General features: G+C 40.5%; 1 protein-coding gene across 4 annotated transcripts in view; it reads left to right on the forward strand.

The window, feature by feature from the left end:
• Positions 1-25,585, forward strand: part of LOC117936704 (ankyrin repeat and fibronectin type-III domain-containing protein 1) — a 131,489-nt gene that overhangs the window by 71,689 nt on the left and 34,215 nt on the right. For 3 of the 4 annotated variants that reach the window (XM_034860032.1, XM_034860033.1, XM_034860031.1), the window contains 2 exons: positions 4,864-4,904; positions 22,890-23,012. In XM_034860032.1, coding sequence (XP_034715923.1) covers positions 4,864-4,904; positions 22,890-23,012 — 164 coding nt within the window. Of the gene's footprint in view, positions 1-1,661; positions 1,874-4,863; positions 4,905-22,889; positions 23,013-25,585 lie in introns of those variants that run through there. The other variant, XM_034860034.1, reaches the window with a different exon arrangement.

The following is a 25,585-nucleotide window of genomic DNA, read 5'->3' on the forward strand; positions in this document are numbered from 1 at the left end:
TGCAGCAGTAAAGTGTTAACGAGCAGTTGGACAGGTGTACCTAATAAAGTGGCCGGTGAGTGTGTATATATATATATATATAAAATTGCTCTTTAATATGTTGCAATTTTGTTTTGTTAGCGATAGCATTATCACATTGTCATTGTAAGGAGGCTTTGCAGTGCATAGTGTGTATCCTGAAGCCAGCTGTCACACTCTCCTGCCAGGAGCATGTAAAGGGAGGATAAACTGAAAGGCCACCAGGAACCCATTGAGAGCCCTTTAAGGAAGTTTCTAAATATGTGTGTTGATGTGTGCATGAATGTGAATTAGTGTGGTTGTGAGTTATAATTAGAAGCTTCTCTTGACTGACAGGCGTTGGGACAACCTGCTGAGCCCCTCCAGTGGTGCACGCTGGGTGCCCACATCTCCTCTAGTCTCAGCCAGAGAAATTGGCAGGTGGAATTTATAGTTGTGGAAAGCGTGGGTGAATAGAGGTACGGATGGACATAAGTAGGAATGGGATGATTAAAAAAAGAAAGTATGACAGTATTTCCTGAATATCCTTTTAGAGCAATGGCACCATGTTTGACATTTCCACCAGCTATGAGTAATGTTCTCAATGTGCCCAGGCTGCACAGTACCATGCCAACACCACACACACACACACACACACACACACACACACACACACACACACACACACACACACACACACACACACACACACACGTTGTCTTTCATATGTGCACATATACACACAGAGCCTCGCCCACAGCAGTTACCCGTAGTCACACTAAAGGTTGCCAGCCACTAAGCACAATGTAGATTTCATGACTAAATGAATTTATATTGACGTTCACCAGATCTCAAAGTCTGAGCGTGTGAGCTGTTACTGTACAAGGAAGCAGGATTTTCTTTCTTACTGGTCAACATTGTCGGGTTACTGATCTCATGAACTGAACAGAAAATGATTCAATGTAGATTTCTTTTCGGCAAACACTAATTTAAACTTTAGTCACATTGGACTAAAATACATATAATGAATGTATGCTTTACTGTAGTACTGTACCAGAGGCTACCATGTATGTCTCTTTCTGTTTAAAAGACCTAGAATAGCATATTTACAGATAATTTCTATTAAAAGAAGAAAATACTCAATCTGTAACAGCAACAACACACAGCAGATTATTCCAATGTATTGGTTTGCAGTGTTGTGTCAGATTATCATGCATTATTAATACAAATATTATCTGAATGCTTGTCCATTTCAGTAATATAGCAAATCCTCAAAGTATGCTGTTGCACCGGCTTAAGTGCCCCTGCAGCCTGTACAAGGTCCCGGAGCAAAATCAAGGCAGTGCACCTGCTTTGTGAAGTCTCCTCTTCTGTCCATCCGTTCATGTCTCTTATCTGCACAACTTCTTCCCTCCTGTAAACCTTCCCCCTTCTTCGCACTGATCATTATCTTCAGGCTACTGTGCCTATAATGAGCATTTCCTCCAACCCCCCCCCCCCACACCTCCCTATTCTCCCACTTAGCCCCCACCCCTCTTCTCCTGTCCTCCCCTTCTCACTCTGTGCAGAATTGGAGAAGCTTATCGCTTAGCAACCACAATTAAAGTACAACAAGTCAGTGGCGGTAGCAGCCGCCATCAGAGCAAGCTTCACAAACCTTTGTATGACCAACGATATAAGAGGAAAATAGAGAGAGAGTTCGATTGGAAGGGAGGGCAAACGGAGTGAACGAGTTGATGTTGGACAGGTGAACTGCAATTAGAGCCGCCACTGGAACACCGAAGTGAGGACTTGGGGTTTTGAAAACAAGAGAAAAAGAAGACAGGGAGAGTGGAGTAACGTTCTCCGACTGGGTTCACCGGGTTGGACTCGACAGGTAGTTGTTTGCGCTGAAATGAATGGACACAAAGTGAAGGTATTCTGACAAATATGATGGTGTTTTTATGTGTGGAATACTTCTTATGTATTTCTGTTTGCTCGTGAGTCAGTATTTGAAGAAAGACATGTTAAACAGATTTTGCTTTTAAGGGTATTTGGCTTGAATGCAGCATATACTGTGTCTGTAATTTCACAACTGTGAGGGAATGCCAAGGTTTTTTGGATAACTGTTGTAAAGGTATGAATTCACACATCTGTGTCTATACACACACTAAGAAAAATGTAAACTTAAGCCTGTGGATAAAACTGGAATCTGATGAGTTATTTTAGGACCGACTAATGGATTCTTATGTATTTATTATTTGTAGAGCCATATCATCCCTCTCATATGGTTATTTCTTCCTGATTTTAAAATTAATTTTCATCATTCACAAATGTGTCTTACAGTTAATGTGAGAAGCCAGCTAATTGTCTCCCATATGTTCCACACTATAATTAGGATAATTGACTAAGTTATTAAGAAAAGCTCTAGTTGTCAGGTGTGATGTCTCCTGCTACTATTGTCTATGGAAACATGATTTAATAATGACTAGTAAAAGATGTGTGGAGAGGGAGCGGTTTTGTATGAGCTGAAATTGCACATGAGCTGTTAATCTTGGTTTGATTTTTGGAAGACTGTTAGTGGTGCTTTCTATGAATATATGTGGACAGAGGTGAAAGGATGGAGATGGTAAGTTGCAGGAAGACCTTGAACTAAGTGAGAGGCTGGTGTATGGGCAAAAACCCATTTAATGCCATTTGCAGAATTTTTATTGAAGCGTGCTTCCATAACTTCTAATTCCTGTTTGGCAAAAAGGGAAGGCTTTTATATTTGTTTGTACGGTCGTAAAGGTTTCTATTGGTTGTAAATTTCAGGTTCTTCCAAATAAATCCCAGTCAGCCTCCAGGATGCAGTAATGCTCTGTCATGGCACAATTAAGAAAAACAAAAAAAACACTAGTCATAGTGAATACCTAAATAATTCCCATGAATTTCCAGAACCATGCTGCTTTGATGCGGTCCTTATTTCACCTTGAATGGTGGCTCCAAAATAGTGCTCTTTCAACCCCCCCACAGACCTATCTTTCACATAAAGGACACCCACCTGCTCTCATCCCCATGGCAGATTGGCACTACCTGAGGGCACTGTGGGGGAGCTGGCAGGTGAAAGGTCAGTCACTCTGTATGACCTATCCTGTCCCCACCAGGACTCAAATGCAGACTGAAACGCACAGAAAAATCAACGATGGTCAAAATGTCACTGCACCGCACACATAAAAGCTCACACACATACACAAACACTCAAAACGCCAGAGTAGAGGAGTCACTTGCACTGCTCACATAAAAGCACATATACACAGATGCACGCACACACACACTCAGAACAACAGTTTTCTCTGATGTTTAGTTTTAGATTCAAAGGGATTTCTCACTTGTTTTTAGGATACACTCGCTGTGCTGTACCACTTAATCACTTTGGAGAATCGTAGGAAAAGTTCCTGCATCAAAGTAACTCAACTCCGGTAGATGTCCATTAATGGCTCCACAGATAAAATTGGAGACATTGGATCCTATTTTCGTGGCTGTGCAACAACAAACTAAAGCAGCGCTCCGATTTTGTTTTTTCCTGAGCTTGAAGTTCACTTTGCCCATCTGTGTGATATTTTGGTAATGTTAATCTGCTGCCAATCTTATAACTATATATGTACATGTGCAAACAACACCCGGCTGATACTTAATAAAAACATTTTTATTAAATCTATCAGATTGGTCAGTTATAGCTTGGTATTCTGCTGTCCATGCAGGAGACATTGGATTACTGCTTATTAACCTGTGTGTCACAGCCTCTTTTTAGATAAATAAAAAATCAGTGGTTCATGTTTTTTCTCGAAACAAACACTGCTGTTTCACATCTTAAAACACGATGTAACCTTTTACAACGTAAATTACAGTGGAACTATGACTTAAATGATGTTGGATTGATGGAATTATTTGATTTCCTTTACCAAGCAATTTCTTCTTATTCATTTCTAATCATTGTACTGAATAACTGTCAAAGCCCCCCACCATCTGCCTCGGTGTTGTGTTTTTGGAAGGTCTCTGGATTTGATCCTTGAAACCATCACAATATTTTGTATTGCATATACTTCTGTTGGATTTTGGTGGTGGAGCATGGCTGCCTCCCTCCCCCACCTTATATAAAAATGCAAAACAGCTCAGAATTTCACTCTGCAAATATCCCCAGCTTGAGGGCTGGTTATATGTATGTGTTGAGTGTCTGTGTTTCTCCTGTGTGCATTACTGTCTGTCTCAGCTGTGTCACCCCTAAGGACTAAACACTTCCAGGAGATGTGGACAGCAGGGGGATACTATGTGTGTCTCTGCGCTGTTGTGTGTACTGTAGGGATTGTTTTTGTGTCAGTGTGTGTGTTCTGTGCATGTGAGCCTAATAAGTTGGCTCTGCCAGAGGGATGTATTCAAACGGCCCCTTGTTGAGCAGAGCTGGCAAGACGTATTTTTTTTGCACCTGGAGTTTCTAAACTCAGTTGCTTTCATCATCATCATCAGGGAAATGGCTTTTAAACCAGTCTGTCACTCACTCTGCTTGCCTTCTCTCACATTCACATTACAAGGTCATTACCCATGTAATTGGCTCTCCCAGGGTAGCATTGATCATTTGATTGGTGTTACTTTAAAGGTAGATGTCCAGATTAGAGAGAGAGTACAGTACAGTGCATTACTGTAGGTCACATTGAATACAAGAACGTATACAATAGAAGTGAAATTGATGGAGTTATATAGAGTACATATATACTGTATTTATGCTATGCTCTTTGATCCTTAGTTTTGCGGCATGCTGTCTACAAGAGAGTACTTAGGGATGGAGAACCATAGTATTTCTGTTTTAGATGTGGATGGTAATGTCTGTTATTTTTCTCTGATTTCCAGAGTCTGGGCTCTGCTGACCGAAAGGAGAATCTGCACAAGAAGTAAGTCCCATCCGTTTACCTGCCTGTGTACATTCCTCTCTTTTGTCTATATTTGATTTCAAGAAAACAGCCAAACAGACCAGAGATGTGGACATTTTTGATGAAAATCAATTGCTCCCTGAGAGGTTATGTTCTACCTCCATGATCGCTTGCTAACGTGGCAACAACAACTAAACGTGACGTTGCCATGTGATATCTTGAGAATGACATCTTCTTTGGATTTGGGATTCACACCTTAGAGCTTTTTGCTGTGAGACAAGGCTGTTAACCACTAAACCTGTGTCTTACTCGCATCAATAGAACAACCGAGGATTAGGTCTTTAGGTATTTGAGATAGACAGAAATAGATAGTTGCTCAGCAACCAAAGCAATGGACACCCATACTTTTCTTTACAACGCATTTCTCCTGTCTGTTTCTTCCTATCAGCAGTGCAACAGGCATGGTCTGTGCACTTGAATGACAATGGAGGTGTTTATCCATTTTTTTCCCTCTTAATTCCAGTCCAAGACATTTCAGGATGCTTCACTTTAGACCAATAAGCCAATTAACCCATTTTCTGCTAACTGCCGTTCTTTAAAAGCTAAACCATTGAATTGAAATGAAGCGTCAATGAGTGTAACTTCTGTTAGTTTTTTAATTGAGTACATTCAATTATTTACTTATTCTGTAGTGTTCGGTAATTCCTCTACAATGCGACAGTAAGTCGCGTGGTTATGACACAATCATTAGCCTAGCTTTACAAAAATGTCTGCTATAAAGCCATAACGTGAGATAAGGTAATAGAGCTTTTTATACATTGCCATTTTTCTTTAAAAAATAAACAATGGACAAATAGAATCTTTAAAACATTTCAGATGTAAAGTTATTCGCTGCCAAAGTGACGTCGGAATGACTGGTAGTCAATGGAATGCTAACGGCGGGTGATGCTTGTTTGCAACAAAATGGCGCCATAAGCGATACGCGTTGTGGAGAGAGGCTTACCCCCCTGGTATAACACAGTGGCGGTAAAACCTCACCTCCTCAACTTGCGATGTGAAATCATTTTAGTGTGTGTTAATATGAAATCAATAGTACATAATTTGCATACTATTTCCGGTATGCAAACACGACACAACACCAAGCCCCCAGAACAGCGCCATGTCTTAAAGCAAACATGGGCTTAGCGGCCAACGGTGGTACGGCACCCCTCTGGCCCAGAAATTTCCCATAGACTTCACATGGCGAAAGAAACTTCTACATTTAGGTTTATATATATTTTTTGAGATACATCAATTTATCAGCCCTAACACTTAAAGGGTCCTTGTTTAAAGCGTCATGTTTTAAACATTTTTAACATTCACTAGTAGCCTAATCCAGAGTCATTAAATAGGCATGATGAACATGCATAATGAACTCTAGCAGACCCGAGGGACTGCGCCCGCACACATCGCCCTGCACTGTGCAGGCTCAAATGACGTTTCTCCCAAGGTCCTGTAGCTGTGATAATGGATATAGCTATGAATCATAGCTATTGGCTGTGATTCACCATATGTTCTATTAGCTAATACGTACATGGTATCATCTTATGATACATACGAGGGATTTATGGATGTATGCTATCAAGCCTGTAACATGGATGTAACGTATCTTGATTTATTTTAAAATAATACGTAATACTGTGTCACTATCACTCGACCTGGATGAGGGATAAAGCCATGGATGTATTAAGAGAAGCTCTGTTCACAAAACTGCAGGCTAACCTTAGTAGACTGTGCAGTGTTGCTACGACAACACAAACAAACTGTTGCTAGTGCTTATTTTCATCGGGATGTCATGGGCCAGTCACCGCGGAAGATCGAGCTCCATGACTGTGGAAGAGCTGAGTATTTTCAAGCTCCATGACTGTTTTATGCGATATTGAGCAACTCTCATTGGAATGAACGGGGCATCGCGCCAAACGCTGTATTCAGTTCTCTTAACACATCCGTGGACACTGTATTCTGTAATTTACATTTCTACATAGAAATCAGTGATTTTGTCACACGCGACCGTTGGACTAGTTGCTTACTTTTTCCAGTAGTTTAAGCATTAAACAGCGGCACCGATAGAGGTTGCCACGGGTTGCCACGGGTTACAATAGTTATGCATTTTCAACTGGCAAGGAGGCTTTCAGGAAGTGATATGGTAATTACAGCTACATGTGGCTGAAAAGTAACATACTTATGTTAATTCACACCAAAGTGTGTTGAACAATAGTGTAGATATTGAATATATAATCCATAGTATGTAGAATATGTGTGTGTGATGTCTTAAAGACACCCTATTTTATTTGGATCTTTAACAAACATAAAAATGGAAACATAACCAGGCTGAATCAAAGAATACATCACTTGACTTGTTTCCCAATTATGAAACTCACAATGGTGCATGCTGTGTATTTAAGGCTAAACTCTCTTTGATCCATGCAGTAAGTCAGTGACATTGGGACATCTGCTGCATCATAGATGTAATGTATCCTTTTTTTATCATATCTGATATGTCTGATGTGCCAGGTGTGCTGGCCCAGTAAGCGCTCAGTGTGCCAGAATGGCAGACATCTGTTGCCAGGAGACAAGCTATACAGTATAGTCATCACAGGATGTCAAGTAACAGGAATCTGTCCCTTGAAAAAGAGGGAAGGAGAAGAGTGTTCAGTTCACTCTTCCACACATTTATTTATTACAAGCTGAAACACATGTATGAGCATTAATGAACAGGCACAATGGGGTAAGTAGGCAAATAGTAATCACACACATCTATGTTAATGTTTGTCATCTCAAGATGACAAATCTCAAGAACAAATGGCCGCATACATGCGTGTGTGTGTGTGTGTGTGTGTGTGTGTGTGTGTGTGTGTGTGTGTGAGAGAGAGAGAGAGAGAGAGAGAGAGACTAATTATTAGTCTGTTCTTCAGTATCTGTATTATCTATCCATCCACCATATTATCTTAATTTAATTTATTAATACTAACTTCCTCTCTGCTCTGCTTTCTGCTCAGCTTTCCCTTGGTAGGATGATTAGGACTATGTCAATAACTATTAGTCTCATTAATTGTCAAGCAAAATTATTAATAGAATCATGAAGGATTGTACAGACATGGTCAGTCATCTTAATGCAAAGCAAACATTTGTTTTTTTCGGTCCTGAAAAGCTATCTAACATTCTCTTATTTCTGATCTGCATGTCAAGGATTTTAGCTGTTCCTCTTCTTACCTACAGACGGAATATTGCAAAAGTCTGGCTCATTGTTCCTCCAGCTATAGATGAACATGCGTGCCTTTGTTTTGTCCCACTTGGACCACTTCAATTCTCTTTTTATGTGCCTTAGCAGGGGATCACTGAAACATTTACAAGTGGTCCAGACTCCCTCTGCCAGGCTTATTACCAGATGTACTAAAAGGTCACACATTATACCTATTTTGATATCTTTATCCCAGGCAAGTGGATTCCTACACAAAGCCAGGCAAACACATTTTCACACGTTTTATTACATTTTTAAGACATTCGAGATTTTATAAAGCTTCAAATTGGCTTTTTACCTCTCTTTTTCGCTGAAGTTGATACATTAATTTAGTCACAGTTTTCGTTTTTGTTTTTAACTCCTAAATTAAAGACCTTGGGCTTGTTAGTTGTATTAAGAAGTTAACCCTAACCCTAACCCTTTTTATACGCAATCTTGCTCCTTACTAGTCTAATAACTTGATTTTATTAGTTATTTTGTAATTTTTTCTAATTTTAAATATGTGCGTTATTAGTAAGATGCACAACTTTTATTTGGTTTGTGTCAAAGTGCATTTCATTTATTGAAACAAATAATAAGTAATATTTTTCTGTTCAGGCAGGCAGTTAATAATATGTTAATGACGTTTCAAGGCTTGTTCAGTATAGAGAAAAATGACCTGTGAGAGTTTGATTTCCAGTTGACCTGGGTGGAATCATTAGGTGAAGAAGAGAAGAAAAAAAAAACACAAACGTGAAGAGTAGAGCAAAGTCAAGCAGCTAGCGAGAGTCAAACTATATAGCTTACCGAGTATTTTCAATACATAGGACTGTAAACTATTTTCCTTATTACGATACGCGTGTGAGTTGGCACTGTTTACTGCTGGAAAAGTGTGGTTTTGTTGGACTTAAAGGACAATCCCGGTCGATTTCAACACAGCTCTGTTATTTATATATTTGGAGGTCTATCATTAGAGAGAAAAAGAAAACCAATCGGTGCTGCCTACACCGAATTATCCTCCTGCTAGATTTAGTACCCAAAAGGCTTAAACAGGGCAAGTTTTAAATGTGTTTTTAGCCTCTAAACATGTTCAAAATGTAATTTTAAGGGCCTAACCATGTGAAGTGATTCCCTCCGAAGAAACAGTGAATCTGATGTTAGAGAAATGCATGAAAGTTGTATTAATTCAGCTCTGTTTAGTTCCTGTGTTGAGATGGCAGTTTGAGAGCTTAAGGGCCGTCTACAAACTACAACACAGAAAAGAGATAAAACAAAAATAAGTACGCTATCGATTTAATGATTAAATAAGGCAATTACTCCAAACTTACCTCAATTATAAATTGTCTTCTGCTAGTTTTACTACAGCACTTACTTTTAAAAAATAAGCATATGCTTATTTTTGAAAATATGTTTATACATACATCTCTTTTCAGTGTTGTAGTTTGTAGACGGTCCCAAAGCACTCCTTGCAGTATCAACACAGGAACTAAACACAGCTGAATTAGCTTCATGCATTTTTTCACATCTACAGCCGTCAGATTTATTGTGTTCACTCAAAGGAAACACTGCACATGGGTAGGCACTTTAAAGACATTTTGAACATGTTAAGAGGCTGAAAACAGGTTTAAAACTTGCCCTGTTTAAGCTTGTGCCTTGCTAACGCTTGCAGGAGGATACCCTGGTGCAGGCACCGATTGTTTTTATTTTTCTCTCTACTGAAATACCTAAAAATTTACAAACAACAGAGCTACGTGTTGGAATTGACCAGAATTCTCCTTTAAGCAGCTAGCGATCTTAGCCAAAAAGAAAGCCGCCAGCGGCGAAGACTTGCAGCCGCATTCTTCGCCTGCATGCACGGACCGGAGCCTAGACTGGCTGGAAGAGGTTTTGGAGGTCGGCGCGGAGGTGGTGCTTCGGAGGGTTTGCTGTGAGTCAAAGGTGGCCTGCTGCTAATTGCTTCTGTGCGGACTGAAACGGGTCTGAGAAGAGGACGCGGGAGGAATTGTTCTCATTCTACACCCAACATTGGCGGTAGGCCTACTGATGGCCTCGCTTTTCTTTTCTTCAGGAGCTCCAACTTTGAGCGCGCCAAGAAAACAAGCTTGCTAAAAGAACAATCTAAAACAAAGAGTGCACTCAGGTTAAAATACTAAAGACAAAATTGCCCGGGTCTTTCTGTTTACTATTTTCTTTTCATGTGGGGATTTCTCTGTATTTATGTCAACTAAATTCTGCATTCAGTGAATACAAAATCGAACAGGGATACTGTGTTGGTGTTGTTTCTAATTTTTCTGTAAAACTGAATGGGTTCATTCATATATATGGAGCATTAAGCTAATATTATTTGAGGTTACTGAACCAGGATTGTTCTCCCAGCCTCTCATTAGTTGCTAAAGTCATAACGACAGTCATAGTTTACCCGAGACAGGTTTAATATGCACTGAGATGTCTCTTTCACCATTTTAATAAGCATGTAGTCCACAAGTGTAACACTGTGATTGCTACATAACGTCTTCTTCATATTATGAGCCTTTGGTGAGAGGGTTACACTACGTTTTAGTCACTCTACCTTTTACCTCTGTCACTTTACCTTGCTTTGTGCTCATGAAATCTTGTACTCTGTATAAAAAAAAACTTTACACTTGGGTGCAGAAGGTGCAGGAAGGAAGAATAATGGAAGGATGGGGAACTAAGAGTGTCTTGGAGGCTGGGGGATGCTTTGGGTTTTCATGGAGCAAGGGATTTAGGTACGGATGTCAGGGAAGAGAGAACTTGATTAGACTAATTTATTCACAGGAGCAGGCCATGTAATTGTTTTCATATGGGGTGACGTAATGTAGGTGTGTGTGTGTGTGTGTGTCTGTGTGTGTGTGTCTGTGTGTGTGTGTGTGTGTGTGTGTGTGTAAAAGGGGATATTTGTTCTTTAGCAATGTCCTGACTTGGTTTTGTTTAGATAATTAATCCATATTCTAGTTTGATGTAATTTCAGTTTCACCACTTTAGAGATATTCTCTTCTGGAAAAGAAGAGACAGAAACAATTAGATAAAGAATAACTTTCCCACCACCTAAGGAAAAAAAAAAGCACCCTACTTGAAATACGTTAGATAAATATAAAACATAAAGCAACAATACCGTTCTAATTATAAATATCAAGCCTGCACGTCATCAATCAATATATGAAGTTATAACTTTATCTTATTTATGCAAGAAAATTAACATAAGAGATTTCAAAAGTTGTCGTGAAAGTCACTTGTCTTCGAAGTGACACAGCTGTCTTTCTTAAAATGTATATATCTATATGAGACGGCTGTATTGGTGAAATAACCATCAGACACCAACTTTTTTTCCCTCTAAAGACGCTGCGTCTAAGACCAGCTGTTAGCTGGCAAGCTGTTACCGCCACGTTCCCCCACAGTTGCAGGATTTTCGCTCCCAACACTAGCTGCTTGTTGCCTTGGTTACAGGTGACACAGGAACCAACATCCAGCAGCATATAATTCACGGCTACATCAAAGGTTTTATGTATTTCATTCAGTGTCCTGAATGGGGCTGATTAAACACAGCGCCTCATGTCTCAGATCAGAGGACGGGAGATGAGAGAGGAAAAGCAGAAGAAATAGCTACATCTTACACAGCTTATCTACCAAGCACAAATAAAGATGAGCATTAGCACGAACAAAATGTTTTTCTATTACTTTGCATCAGTTGGAAATAGGCAGAAAAAGAAAGAAGAAAGTAACAAACCTCATTACTCTTTCTCACTCCCTAGAGGGACAATCCAAGGCTAATTCTAGCAGGAGCATAATAAGGACTGAGGGTTCCCGCTGTCTAACCGACGTGAAGCACATTCTTCATTCTCCAGCACTTTTTCTTTTCACCTAATTCTTTTTCCAGGGTTTTGAAATCCAAGTGTAAATACTTTGAGGAGTATTTACAATAGTGGTAATGGTGGTAGGAGAGGGAGCTAACTCAGCGATTCTTAGAAGACTAGATCTGACTGGGTGACCATTTGTACTGTTGATCTGGTGTGGATGTGTACACATATGTTCTCAACGGCAAAGTGTGTTTGTACCCAAACTGTTGATTCAGTGCATGCTATATGTATGTATGTATGTACAAATACAAAGAGAGCAGCATTTATCCCTCTTTCTGTGTATGTGTGTGTTTTGGTTTGTGTGTGTGTGGGTGTGGGTGTGTATGTGTGTTTGTATGTGTCCATGTGCTTTTTTGATGTGGCTTGGCTGCAGTGATGTTGGGCTGTTTGATAACAGGCTGTCAGGCCTAAGATCTCAGCGGGCAGAGACAGCCATTGTTTTGGTAAGGCATCCTGGCCATGATGGTGTGTGTTTGTGTGTGTGTGTGTGTGTGTGTGTGTGTGTGTGTGTGTTGTATGTGTGTGTGTGAGTGAGAGAGACAGAGAGAGATGCAAAGCAAAAAAGTGAGCTTAATTTGGAGTACTTGCTATCCTGACTAGCAGTGCACATCCTTTTCATTCTGGCTTTAAACACACACACACACACACACACACACACACACACACACATACACACATACAGACACACACGTACAAACGTACGTACCTACGTACTTTACATTCAAACGCTCCATCCTCACAACCACATTAGCTGAGAAAGTTCTCAGTTGAGTCCTATACCAAACCTCTTAATCTGCCTTTGGTACAAACAAGTCAACTCAGCATTTAACCACCAGCAACATTTTAAGTTTACTCATAGACAGTTAGATAGTTTTTTCTCACCAGGCGACCACACAGAATTGTCCTTCAGTTAAACCCAGAAACGTCTTACTCTCCCACGCTGCTAACACACAAAAACACATTTCAGACTACTTAAGAGCTCCCTTAAATGTCTTTTGAACTTCAATAACTTTAAATTGGATTCTCATACCAAATATAAATGCCTGTTCACCAAAGCGGAGCAGAGTCCAACCCACATTTAACCCAGGTCGAGAACATGGGTTGCGAAGCCAACGCTCATATACACTCACCTAAAGAATTATTAGGAAGACCTGTTCATTTTCTCATTAACGCAATTATCTAATCAACCAATCACATGGCAGTTGCTTCAATGGATTTAGGGGTGTGGTCCTGGTCTAGACAATCTCCTGAACTCCAAACTGAATGTCAGAATGGGACGGAAAGGTGATATAAGCAATTTTGAGCGTGGCATGGTTGTTGGTGCCTGACGGGTCGGTCTGAGTATTCACAATCTGCTCAGTTACTGGGATTTTCACACACAACCATTTCTAGGGTTTACAAAGAATGGTGTGAAAAGGGAAAAACATCCGGTATGCGGCAGTCCTGTGGGCGAAAATGCCTTGTTGATGCTAGAGGTCAGAGGAGAAGTGGCCGACTAATTCAAGCTGATAGAAGAGCAACTTTGACTGAAATAACCACTCGTTATAAACAAGGTATGCAGCAAAGCATTGTGAAGCCACAACACGCACAACCTTGAAGCAGATAGGCTACAACAGCAGAAGACCCCACCGGGTACAACTCATCTCCACTACAAATAGGAAAAAGAGGCTACAATTTACAAGAGCTCACCAAAATTGGACGGTTGAAGACTGGAAAAATGTTGCCTGGTCTGATGTGTCTCCATTTCTGTTGAGACATTCAGAAGGTAGAGTCAGAACTTGGTGTAAACAGAATGAGAACATGGATCCATCATGCCTTGTTGCCACGTTGCAGGCTGCTGGTGGTGGTGTAATGGTATGGGGGATGTTTTCTTGGAACACTTTAGGCCTCTTAGTGTGAATTAGGCATTGTTTAAATGCCACGGCCTACCTGAGCAGTGTTTCTGACCATGTCTATCCCTTTATGGCCACCATGTACCCCTCCTCTGATGGCTCCTTCCAGCAGGATAATGCAACACGTCACAAAGCTCGAATCATTTCAAATTGGTTTCTTGAACATGACAACGAGTTCACTCATCAGATGTCAACCCAATAGAGCATCTTTGGGATGTGGTGGACTGGGAGCTTCGTGCTGTGTTTACTTTTGAGGAATTTGCTCAACATTTTGTCCCTAAGATAGACATTTGGTTCTCAAAAGTATAAAAATGCAATAACCCAGCACAAATCTCCCTGCCTCGTCGAGCTTCCCTTCTCCTTTCCAGTGTAAACAATCCCTTTAGTCTGCTGGCACAACCCTGATTGGAATCTCGACGCTGTGCTCAATTGTGGGATGATGGGGGAAAGTGGGGTGCCCCATGCGTGTGTGTTTAATGCTCTTTCAAGGCCATGAACATAATTCCAGGGGGCTGCCCACCTCCTTTAGGCCAGGCCTCTCAAAATCTCAGTTAGTCAGAACTAAGGCTGGCACACAGATTAACAACCATGGACTCGTGTTAGCTATTCAGACTCATGGTATTATTTTGACTTACATAAATAATAACACATTTACTTAAAATGGCTATGAGCAATATGAACCCTTACAGGCCGGCAGCAATTCTTCAATACATAGAGTAACAATACAGGGGGTTAAGATCCAGGCTCCACAAGGTTTTATCAGCTTGTCCGTGTCCTAGAGGAGACCAGCTGGAGTCTTATGTGGAGTTTTATGAGGAGATTCTGTGCAGAATTATGAGTGGGTTACAATGCCATGTGATGTTATGTGACTGTTGTGAGGTTTGAGTAGATGTTTTTAACAGCAGCAGTGATAAGGCTTTCCCATCAGATAAGTCCAGCTCCCCAGCCACTTGAACGTTATCATGTTACTGTATGTTTTTCCTGGATTGTGGCCCATTAATAAATTTACAGTCAATGCCTCTGCTCACTTTGGATTTGTGAAGTAGTTTGAGTATCTGATACTTTGAGTTTGTAGTGTGCTCATACATCTGCTGATACTATATTGTACTCACTGCTATGTGATAGATAATTACTATAAAATTACTCGAGATCACTTTCCTCCAAATCATATTATCTCGTCCCAACTAACCGAAAACGATTGGAAAGAGAAAACTGTCCTGTGGTGTGGCTTGCTTTGCTCCTCCCCTGCTAGTGGTTCAGAACTTCAACTACAAGCTTGGATAGTTTGCTGGCTTCCATGCGCTTGTCAGCTCAATTCAAGATTAATTTGCCTGCAGATCCATCATCTGTATGTCTCACTATGTTGAGTCAGCCTTATGGGACACATCAAACGCAAAGTGGGACACAGAGGGAACTGTATCAAGCCCAGCACCACAGGGAGCCAACCAAAAGTGAAAAAAGGCATCAAATTCCTCCCTCATTTTTGTTTCCCTGACAAACTCTGTATGTGCCGATTTGGTGGAAAACAGGAGTGAGAGAGAGAGCGACGTAATAAAAGGGAAAGAAAAAGGAAGATGAGTGTGACTCAGAGACGTGCAACTTAGGGGAAGGAGGGAAAGGCGCCGAGATGGAAATATCTGTGTTTACCATAGTGGGTGGATGGGCAGCATATGAGAATATGTGCGTAGGGTGATAACAGAATCTCCTCCTTTGGCATGTAGCGTTATGATTAGATCATTAGCATTTGAAGCTGAGGCAGTTATTGTTAGGATTTATTTGTCAAGGCGATGAATTGGCAGTTAAATTCTTTCCCTCTCTTTTGGACCCATGTGGGTGCTAGAAGAATTATCCTTCTCATCAACATATTTGCTCTGTGTCACGCATTGTATAATTTTCATGTGTTATTTTAGACAATTTTTATAAGAAGCAAGCCTAATTCATTAGGCTCCAGAGCGCATCAGGTATTATGCTCCAGACTGCTATGATATTGCCTCTCAGTTCTTGACCCTCACTGCTACCAACGATTAAACATTACGCTTTGAGCAATTCAGATAATGTAATTGTATCACAACTGAAGGAAAAAGCTTGTTAGCTTGAAGAAATATCAGTATTTTTTATTGGGGAGACTTCAGTCCAAGTGAAATAAAAGCGGCCTCCACCATGTAGAGAGACATACACACAGACTTGGGTTTGGATGGAGATGGTGAGTGGAAAACAAGGCTTTCTTTGAGCAGATTTTAATTAGCAATGTTCATAACTTGGCTTCGTTCTTTTATGATTGGACCACTGAAAGCCTTTTTGTTTGCCTAATGAAACACGTTTTAGGGGTATGTTCCTGAATTAAACTGTGTTTGTGTATGTGTGTGTGCATCCATTTCATTTGCATGTCTCTGTTTCATGGGTGGATGCCCACATTCTTTTTGGCGTATTAGAGTTCCATTGGCAGGGATAAGAAGCCATAGCAGGAGACAGAGATGAAAGAAATCCCAGCGCTTTGTTTTCCCTCCTTTCCAAAATAGTTGTTTTAGGTAGGCAGCCATTGCCCATAATTGCTGAAACAGGGTCAGGTATTTGTCTGTCTTGCTTATGGTTTACTGTCGTGTCTGTTCCTTAGTAATCTGAAATAAGATCTGTGGTTTAGTGCAGCCCAACCTCAGACACACCACATAAATTGTGTAATGCATAGCGTTCTGCTGCTTTCAGTGGGATCTCTTTATAAACACATCTAACACACAACCCTCTGGATGATCTGGGAAGCTTTGCTGAGCATGGTTGTCATATTATTTCCCATTAATCCAAATGTAAACATAATGGTATCATCAAGGAGTGCAGAAACGTAAACAAACATAAGATTAAATAAAAGCCTTCTTTAGAAGAAAATGTAGAGCTCCAAATAACAAGGAATTTCAATCATTTAGAATTAAAATTATAGGCAAAATTAAAAAAAAAACATTCTAATAATACAATGCTATGATAATGTTTGTTGTTAGTATTATCATTGTTATTTACAAAGAAATAACTTTCAAGACTTTGACCATGCATCACTGTGAAATGTCTTTGAGCTGTAGTGGGTTTTGCTAGAATTCTGTGCAGTCTTAACTCTGCGCTCAAATAGCAGTGGGTTACTCAGGCTATGAGCGGGGGTCAAAGTGCACATTCGATAGCTTTGTTTACTGTGAGCAAGAACAATGAGTTCTTTAGCAGAATTTGTCCTGCACATGAATACCTCTGAACAGTTAATTGCTGCCATGGCAACAGAACAGAGAGGGAAAGTGACATTAGGTAAGTTGTTTGCAAGAAAGCGATCCTTTGCAGTGACAGTGTGAAAGTGTGTGTAAGAGCGAATGTGAGCGTAGGTCAACATTTTCTCCGTATCACCACACTCACCATTCAGTGCTCACAAAAGCACTCTTGTGCTGCAGGATTGGGGAAAGTTACTAATGCTGGCAAGATCATAATCTAAGTCACACTGCAGTGAGGCAGTGGTGGGCTTTTACCAATGGAGGTCCTAAGGGAGGGAAGGACGGGGCCCGGGCCCTCCCATCATGTTAAGCCTGGACCACACTCTGGCCCATTTAACTCTAGCGTTTCTCTATATATTGAATATATTGTATATACAGTGATGTAAACAGCTTGTAAAACAGTAAGTAAATGTATATTAAAAAGGGGACCAACTGTATATGATTGTTAAGGGATTATTCATTAAAATGTACACATTTTTTTGTACAGCCCGCAAAGCACTAACACACACACATTTAAAGTGATAACAAAAGACCACCTGGGCTCATTTGGCTTTACATGTTCAGTTTCCTCCTCAGATGATGATGATGTTTAATTTGCGAAGTTTTAATTTGAAATCAATGGGATTTTTAGGGCGAAGGACTTTTGGAATCAATGGTTGAACGTTTTTGTCGTTGTTTTTTAAAGCAGACAAATGAAACCTCATATAAACATACATACCTTCATTACATTTACTCCTGTGTGGTTAACCTCAAACAGGGTTCAAACTTGTGTCTCAGTGTTTCCAGTAAGTGTTCTTAACCACTGGTCCATCTTTAGCACTGAGAACCAGAGAGACAAAACAGATCAGACGGAAGCTGCAGAGCCTTTATCTTCATCAGCCTGTAGAAAAACAAAGTTTACAGGGTATACCTGTTCACACTGAAACCTGTTCACACTGAACTTTTGTTGTCATTTTATGTGTGTTTTAGTGATCTGCAGGCTGTTGAACTGACTTTGCAAGTGATCGAGGAGCATTAGAAGATCAGAGGATCATCGGCACGCTTTCAGTTCAAAATGGTTTTAATGGATTCAGTTTTAGAATTTTTATTAAAAATTCATAAAAGTGTTTTAAAACCTCTTAAAATGTACAGTATAACATTAAAAGTAACTACAATTGGATTTGTGTGTTAAATTACCCTTTTTTCCCCCAATAAAGTCGCAAAGCCTGTATACACTGTAATGGATGTTATATTATTATACATAGCGGGGATTTACTGCATTTAAACATTTTTTAATGTTTGGCCCGTGATTTAAATACAGCAGTGCCATGAGCAAAATAGTAATGTAAGCATACTAATATGATCACAACAACAAAGCTAACATATTTGATGTTTATCAGGTAATATTCACTACGTATGCCGTCTAGGTTTAATGTGTTAGCATGCTAACATCTGCTAATGGCACTAAATATAAAGAACAGAGTCGAGAATGTAATTTGTTTTTTAGGTATTATGAAATGAAGAGCTCATATTGGTGCTACATGAAATCTTGTTACAATTGATCCTATACGGACCTGCGTGTCTGTAAGAAATTTAATGCCAATCCATCCAATAGCTTTTGAGACATTTCACTTAAAACCACAAAAGTCCACCTCATGGTGGTGCTAAAGGGAAAGTCAGATGGGATTACCAAAAGCCATGGAACACAACGTCTGGGAAATATGATTGGCTGTAACATGCCAATCCATCAGCTGTTTAGATATATCTCTGGATAAATGGGAATGACCAAAGCTGTCAGGATTCATCTTCTTGGCGCCATGGATATTTGCACCAAATTTAATTTCATTAGTTCAGTGTTTTTACACTGTATATCTGTAATTACAAGCTCAGAGACATTCAGAGACAAACAGAAAAGAGATGGCAAAAGAATGCTTCTACTGCAGAACTGGCGTCCACTGTGCGCTCGTGCTGTTCAGCTTTGCTCAGCAAGGGTTCGGCATCCATTCTGCATGTGGCCTGATGACTTTATAGCCTTTGTCTGTGTTCAATGAGAGCAGGGCAAAATGGCTGAGTTATGAGATGAGAAAAGGACCGACACAGGTTTGCCTTTATTGGCTTTGAAGGGTTTCTCTTCCGAGATGATAGGGCAGCCTGGCAGGTGCGGAAGCACTGTCCGGCTCCTATGTGTGCACTTTTCTGTTTTTTTTTTTTTCCCTCCTTCCCCTAAAAAAAACACAGGGACAAATGCACTTTTCTAGTTGTGCTATTGGTTAAAAGCTTTATTGGTTGTGTGTGATTAGAATCACATGGCTTTAAGGTCACATCATAGACTCGATTCTATACGGAAAAACAATCAATCGTTGATTTCCTAAATGGTAATCAACACCAGGGAAATGAAAGAGCAAATAAAATTCTGATGAGAGGATAATCGACCGGGATATCCTGAGTGGGCCTCCAAGGGGATTGCATCATCACAGTGTGCCTGCTGTGATGATGTTATCAGGGACAGCTGCATGGGGCGGAGCCAGGGGTTGAGGCTCTCAGGGAGCCAAGAGGCAGCCAGTTGCCAGCAGATCCCCTCCGATCCGACCCACCTGCTTCACATGTCAACTTTTCCTCTTAAACCCCTCAAAGGGATTCCCTGAGTCCTCTTCTATGTCCACTGGCCCCCGTGTCTTTGAAGTCATGATCCTATATGTTTTCATGGCATTGAAGTCATTATCCTATGGTCATGTCGTGTCATGTGTTTGATCCAAAAGTTTGTTTGAAGTTTTACGGGGAACTCTAAATGTAAACTATTGGGCACAGGCCAAGTATATTAGAGATATAAACCAAGGCAATTATTAACGACCAATAATGATCCAAACCAATCAACCTTGTAGTCTATTTATAAATCAGATTTTCCCAGACCAGTGAAATATACAGTTTATGGAAACATAAACAGAGACATTAGGTTCAGTGATTGGAAGTAGCTGGCATACACACAGCAGTGCTACTAATTTAATTAAAAGCCCTTGAAGAAGATGAAGCCTAGCCTAACGTAATGCCATCAATTACGGGTTGCTCGACCATCTGACCAAAATCCCACACCCTACTTGTGTGATTCATACAGGAAAATATGTCTCTTTGTCTTTGAGGTCCACCAACTCTTTGGAGAAGCTGGCGTAGGGTCAGGAAACAGTAGTTGAGGGTGTAGGAGTGGGAACGAAGGCAGTAAGGCCGGGGTTTTTTTCTACCAGATAAGCCATAGCATGAGGTCATTTTGAATAAGAACTCATGTATTTTCATCTCAGCTAATGGCAACGTCTTTACAGTGAAACAGCTGGTCTTACGAGGAATGTGTTGTTGTAGCGTTAGAGAGTATGCCACAAGAAGAAAATGCTTCCCAGTTTTGTATAGACAGTAACGCTTTTCTTTGAAATATTTATTGTAAACTGTGATCATAGTCTGGATACTTTGATTTAATGCCCACTGTGATTCTGTTAAAGGTTGATCTAATTTTAAAATTTACTCTTTATTTGTCACATTATTGCCTTTGTTTTATAAATTGGTGTTCAGAGAACTTGAGACCTGTCAAGAATGTGGATTCTGTCTGTTTTGAGAATAGAATTTGGACTATGAAGCAATCTTATGACAAGACATTTCTTTTTATAATAGTTTTGAAAAGAGGATAGAATGTTCAAGGCAAGGTAGCAGCAAGCCCAACTGGCACGAATCTGTAACTTTTTAAAATGGTTTCACATTAATTTCAAAGCTCCCAAGAACCTTTTATTCACACCTGTGGGAACGTTTACAAGTCTGTGATGCAATAAACGTCTCCATCCAACCGAATCATAATCCTCAGATCTGTATCAAAGCTTTAGACTTGACAAGACACTCTCAGACCTTCTGTCCTATTTCTGAAGTGCAGCACTCTCCTGGACAATATAAAATATGGTGTTTTTCTATTAACGGTACCTGCTGAACTCGCCTCGGCTCGGCTTGACTCGACCGCAGTACCCCGTCCTCCTTTTTGCATTGCGGATTAGTAGCACTTCATGCATGTGGCGAGCCGTGGCAGGTCATCATAGCATAAAACTGCAGTTACCTAACGAGATACACACACAGAACGTCAAAGGTGTGTTTTTGATTCTTGGCATGTTGCCACAGCCAGAAAGCCCCCCCCCCCCCAGTCTGCAAGTTTTCACGTCATCTTTTGGTATCGCCTCAGCTTGCTTGGAACCTCGACTGAGGTAGTACTACAAAAAGTACCTGTTAGATTACCTGTAATAGAAAACGGTGGGTAGCGTCGAGGCGAGTGGTGTAGATACCATGCAGTGGAAAAACGCCATTACTCATGCAAGGTCCTGTCAGACCTCTGCATCACAATGCCAAAAAATGACGTGACATTGTGCCAATTTGGCAATTGAGTTCAGTGCAACTAAATGCATCACCACACTGTCATTCACTAATGTCACTGTTCAGTAATCAAAGTAACAGCATGAACTATTGTGTACGATTTTATCGATCCTGTTTTATCAAAGCCTTATGTGAACTGTTATTTCTGTGGCATCTTACATAAAGTACATAAACAAAAGTGATGGCAAATTTAAACTTTGGTTTTGAGTGGCAGGGTGCACCCTGGTTGTCTGTGCTCTCCTCAATCCAACCCTCCCTGCAGTGTGACTCCAACAGAGCTCACCATGGAGACTAAAATGCTTTTTGGCTCAGGTTGAGAGGAGATCTATGTATGTGTGCGAGAACGTATGAGTCATTATTAGGTATGCTTTATCATTTCATAATGAAATGGAAACAGCATGTGTGTTAGATTAGGTGAGCGAAGAGGGTCGCACAATGCTTGAGCGTCATTTTGTGTAATCCTCTGTTTGTGGATATGCCAGTAGGAAGATCCTTCAAATTTTTGATTTGTATTTTTGATTGTTTGACTTACCTAAAACATACCCCCAGGTTGTTTTTCCAGTTTGACTACATGTACAGTTTATAAAGCTTTGCTTAATACGTCTTGTGAATTTTTTTTTCACATCACATACTCTGTGCTCCAGCAATGTTCCTCTGTGAGCCTGGCCCTTTGATAGAGAATATTATTACATTTTGATTATTCCCTACTGTTACCACAGCAATATTGCAATGCTGAGTCTCATCAAATGTGTCCTGGGCTGGAATGGAAGACATATTACATTTCCTGTTTTTAATTTTGAGCGAAAAGTTGAACTGGGACATTGGCAGCCCAGTAGAGGAGATTAAAATGTGTGTGACTTCACTTTTTTATCTGTGAAAAAGATTTGGAGAAAATTAGGCAGGAAGTATGCGGCTTTCCCTGAAACCTAATGTTTCCTCTGGGAACTGCAGCATTGTTACACTGTTTATTAACTTCATGGAATACATTTCCACAGAGTATTGTGACTTCTGCAAAACCAAGTTTAGTTTTAGGCATACAAATCCATTTCACTGAGACACTTGTGTTTTCCAGCAAGATTTAACCTTGGCTGTATGTTTTTAGAGAGAATTTCTGTGCTACTGGAGATGATAAACCCACAGTACAATCAGTCCCTCTGTGTGTTTTCTTATTAGCAATCATTTATAATAAGAGCTGAGAAAAAAGGGCTCTTATGTTACTTCTCCTGAACTTCTGCAAAATGTATAATGTATGATAATAGAATATGGTGCAAACAGAAGGTTTCTCAAAGATTGCCCACGTAATGGGCCAATGTTCATTTCTAAATCTTATTCTGATCTATTAATTTCTTTCTGTCTTCAAGGTCAGAGTCAGGGATCTCCAAATTTACCCATCGTCTGTCCCTCAAAGAGCGTGTGTCCAAACCAGAGAAGACTTCCACGGACAGACCTCCATCCTACAGGAGACGATCTCTTAGTGTGGACTGGTAAGACCAAAGACCATCTCTTAATCTGCTTGAAATCAAATGTTATGAGGCTGTTTTTAGGTTGTTAGATTGTGAAGATTATGAAAGTCATAAACTGGTATCAGAAAAAGGATTTTGAGCAGAACTGTTAACTTATCACAACCGAAATCCAAAAAGTAACATCTAACAAGAGAGAGAACACTGCATCTGGGCCTTGCTGTGATTTGGCTGTTTACAAAGTCAAGGCTGAGGTTGATGGAGATGGGACGACTGGAGTTATGGGTGGGGACAGAGAGTGGGCAGAGTGGTGATAGGATCCTGCTTTGTCTCTGCGTCTGTGTTTCGTTGAAGAGCGCCAAACAGCTCCAGTGGCGCCGGCTCATCTTGCTCTTGTAAAGCTCCAGTCCTTAGGCAGCCGATGAAAGGAGTTTGAAAGCTTTCCATCGCGAGGCTGCCTTCCCCTCCACACCCATGGGACTCCTTCCCAGTCTCCCCTCTTGTTGCACAGCCTCCACTCATTTATCTAGCCATCCATTCTGCCTTCTGTCCATCTGGTATCCCCTCATGAGCTTCCTGCTATGTATTCTTGGCTCTTCCTTTATATTTCTCACACCATTTGAGAAAATAGCCCCCAATTAAAATGGATCTTAAACTTTCTTTGCACTTAATTTTGTCTTGAGTCTAAACAATTAGCAGGTTTCTAATTGCCGTTCAGGGACTACAGTAGCTGTTCAGTAGAGTTACATTGCAGTTTGTGGAGTTACAGGTGTGGGATTCTCTGAGGTCCTATCGAATGATGCTTGGGCCCGGTGTGACGTCTTACAAGTTTTTTTTTTGGCCTTACGAGACCTATTGTGTGGTTTCGGACTGAAGTTGCGATGTGTGGTCCGCCAGCAGAAATGTGGTGTTAAGTGTATGAGCGTTGGACTATATATGCAGTGTGAGGTCCTGAGGACTTTAACAGGTTTGTGTTTTTCGCCCATGATGCTGGAGAGAGGGCCTGGCCTTTAAAGTTCAGGCCCTGATTGATGTAGTCTGGTTTTAATGAAACACAGTGGGTAGATTGGACATGCTCATTTACAAGAGGGATGTTGGGGGGGGGGGAGGGGGGCTCAGCTACAGCTGGATTCTGACTTTCTCCGGGGCGAGCCGCCATTACAGGAGTGTGACTGGTCTTTTGTGACATAATAAACAAGGGACCCCAGGAGGAGAGATTCAAGGTTGAGGGCTGAGTCATGCTACTGGGAGGTGAAACAAGGTCCTGACAAGACAAGCACGGCTCCTCTGGAATGCACCGTCATCAATGTGGTCAGAAGGAAAACACGTGTGCTAGTAGCATCTACTGAAAACATCCCATGAATCATTTGCATTTCTGGAATTGATTGACATTTATAGCGCTTCCATCAGTCTGTCTAAGCAATCTGTCTTATTATTTTGTAACAAGTAATTGTTATCACAGAGCGATATCTCTCTAAGTGGTGTAGTAAATAGTGTTGGAATGTGTTTTTTAAATGCCATGTGTACAAGTAAAACATTGTATTATTATATTAGAGTACTGCTCAGGTATATCTACAGTAAATAGTTACCTGTTGACTAGGAACCATTGATGCCTTAGTGAGTATTTGTGTCTTGAGACAGAGGCTGTAAAATCCCTGGAATGTCTTTCCCTGCAGTGAAAGTGATATGTGTAAATGTGGCTTTTAAATGAAGTTTAATTATGTTTATATGTGCACTGCACCCCTCCATTCACTCTTCAAATCAAAACCTTTAGGAGTAAAGTGGCACAAGGATCATATTAAATAGCATGCTGGAAACCTACCAGCAGCCCTCCGCAGTTAAGCAGTCTCAGGTGGCTTAACACTTTACTATCTATTTAGTGGACCATTGCCATTTACGTTGATTGAAGTCAGATACCCAAACAAACTGTGACTATTACGGGAGTTCTCAGCCGAGGCAGCCCATATACAAGCTTGAAACAGGAGTCGTTTTGTAGATTTATCAAAGTCCGTCAGGGCCGGCAGGGCCTTGGGAAAATGTGATAATAAAAGATAATGGGAGTGTTATTGTTATTGGTAATCATAGTAAATTGCCTCAAGGATATGGGTGGAGTAAAGATTAGAAGAAGGAGGTGAGAGGGAGTAGTAAAGGGCAAACCAGAGGCTATTTGCCGCCAGCTAAGATTGCTAAAAAATATTGATAGATTTATTTTTTCTCCAGGAAACCATTAGTAGGAATAATCACCATCTGTGACGTCTTTGGGTCAAAATGGCGGCCCTGTGATGTTTCTGTTTTATAATTCTGAATGAAAAGCAGTTTTCACTTCTGGTTTTCTAAAAGAAAGCATTATTTACATTAAGAGAATATTAAGATCAACATCTAAACTAAACTTTGCCGAACATTGGTCTGTCTCTTGGCGCGTATATTTGCTTCCTTCTTTCCTGTGCATGACGTGGACATCCAGTACAGTCAATACTGGAGCTATAAAGGGACACTGGTTCTGTTCCAATACAGAGTCAGTAAATACAGTGGGTACGGAAAGTATTCAGACCCCTTTAAATTTTTCACTCTTTGTTTCATTGCAGCCATTTTCCAAA

The sequence above is a fragment of the Etheostoma cragini genome, chromosome 21 (assembly GCF_013103735.1).
Source record: "Etheostoma cragini isolate CJK2018 chromosome 21, CSU_Ecrag_1.0, whole genome shotgun sequence".
NCBI classification, from domain to species: Eukaryota; Metazoa; Chordata; class Actinopteri; order Perciformes; family Percidae; genus Etheostoma; species Etheostoma cragini.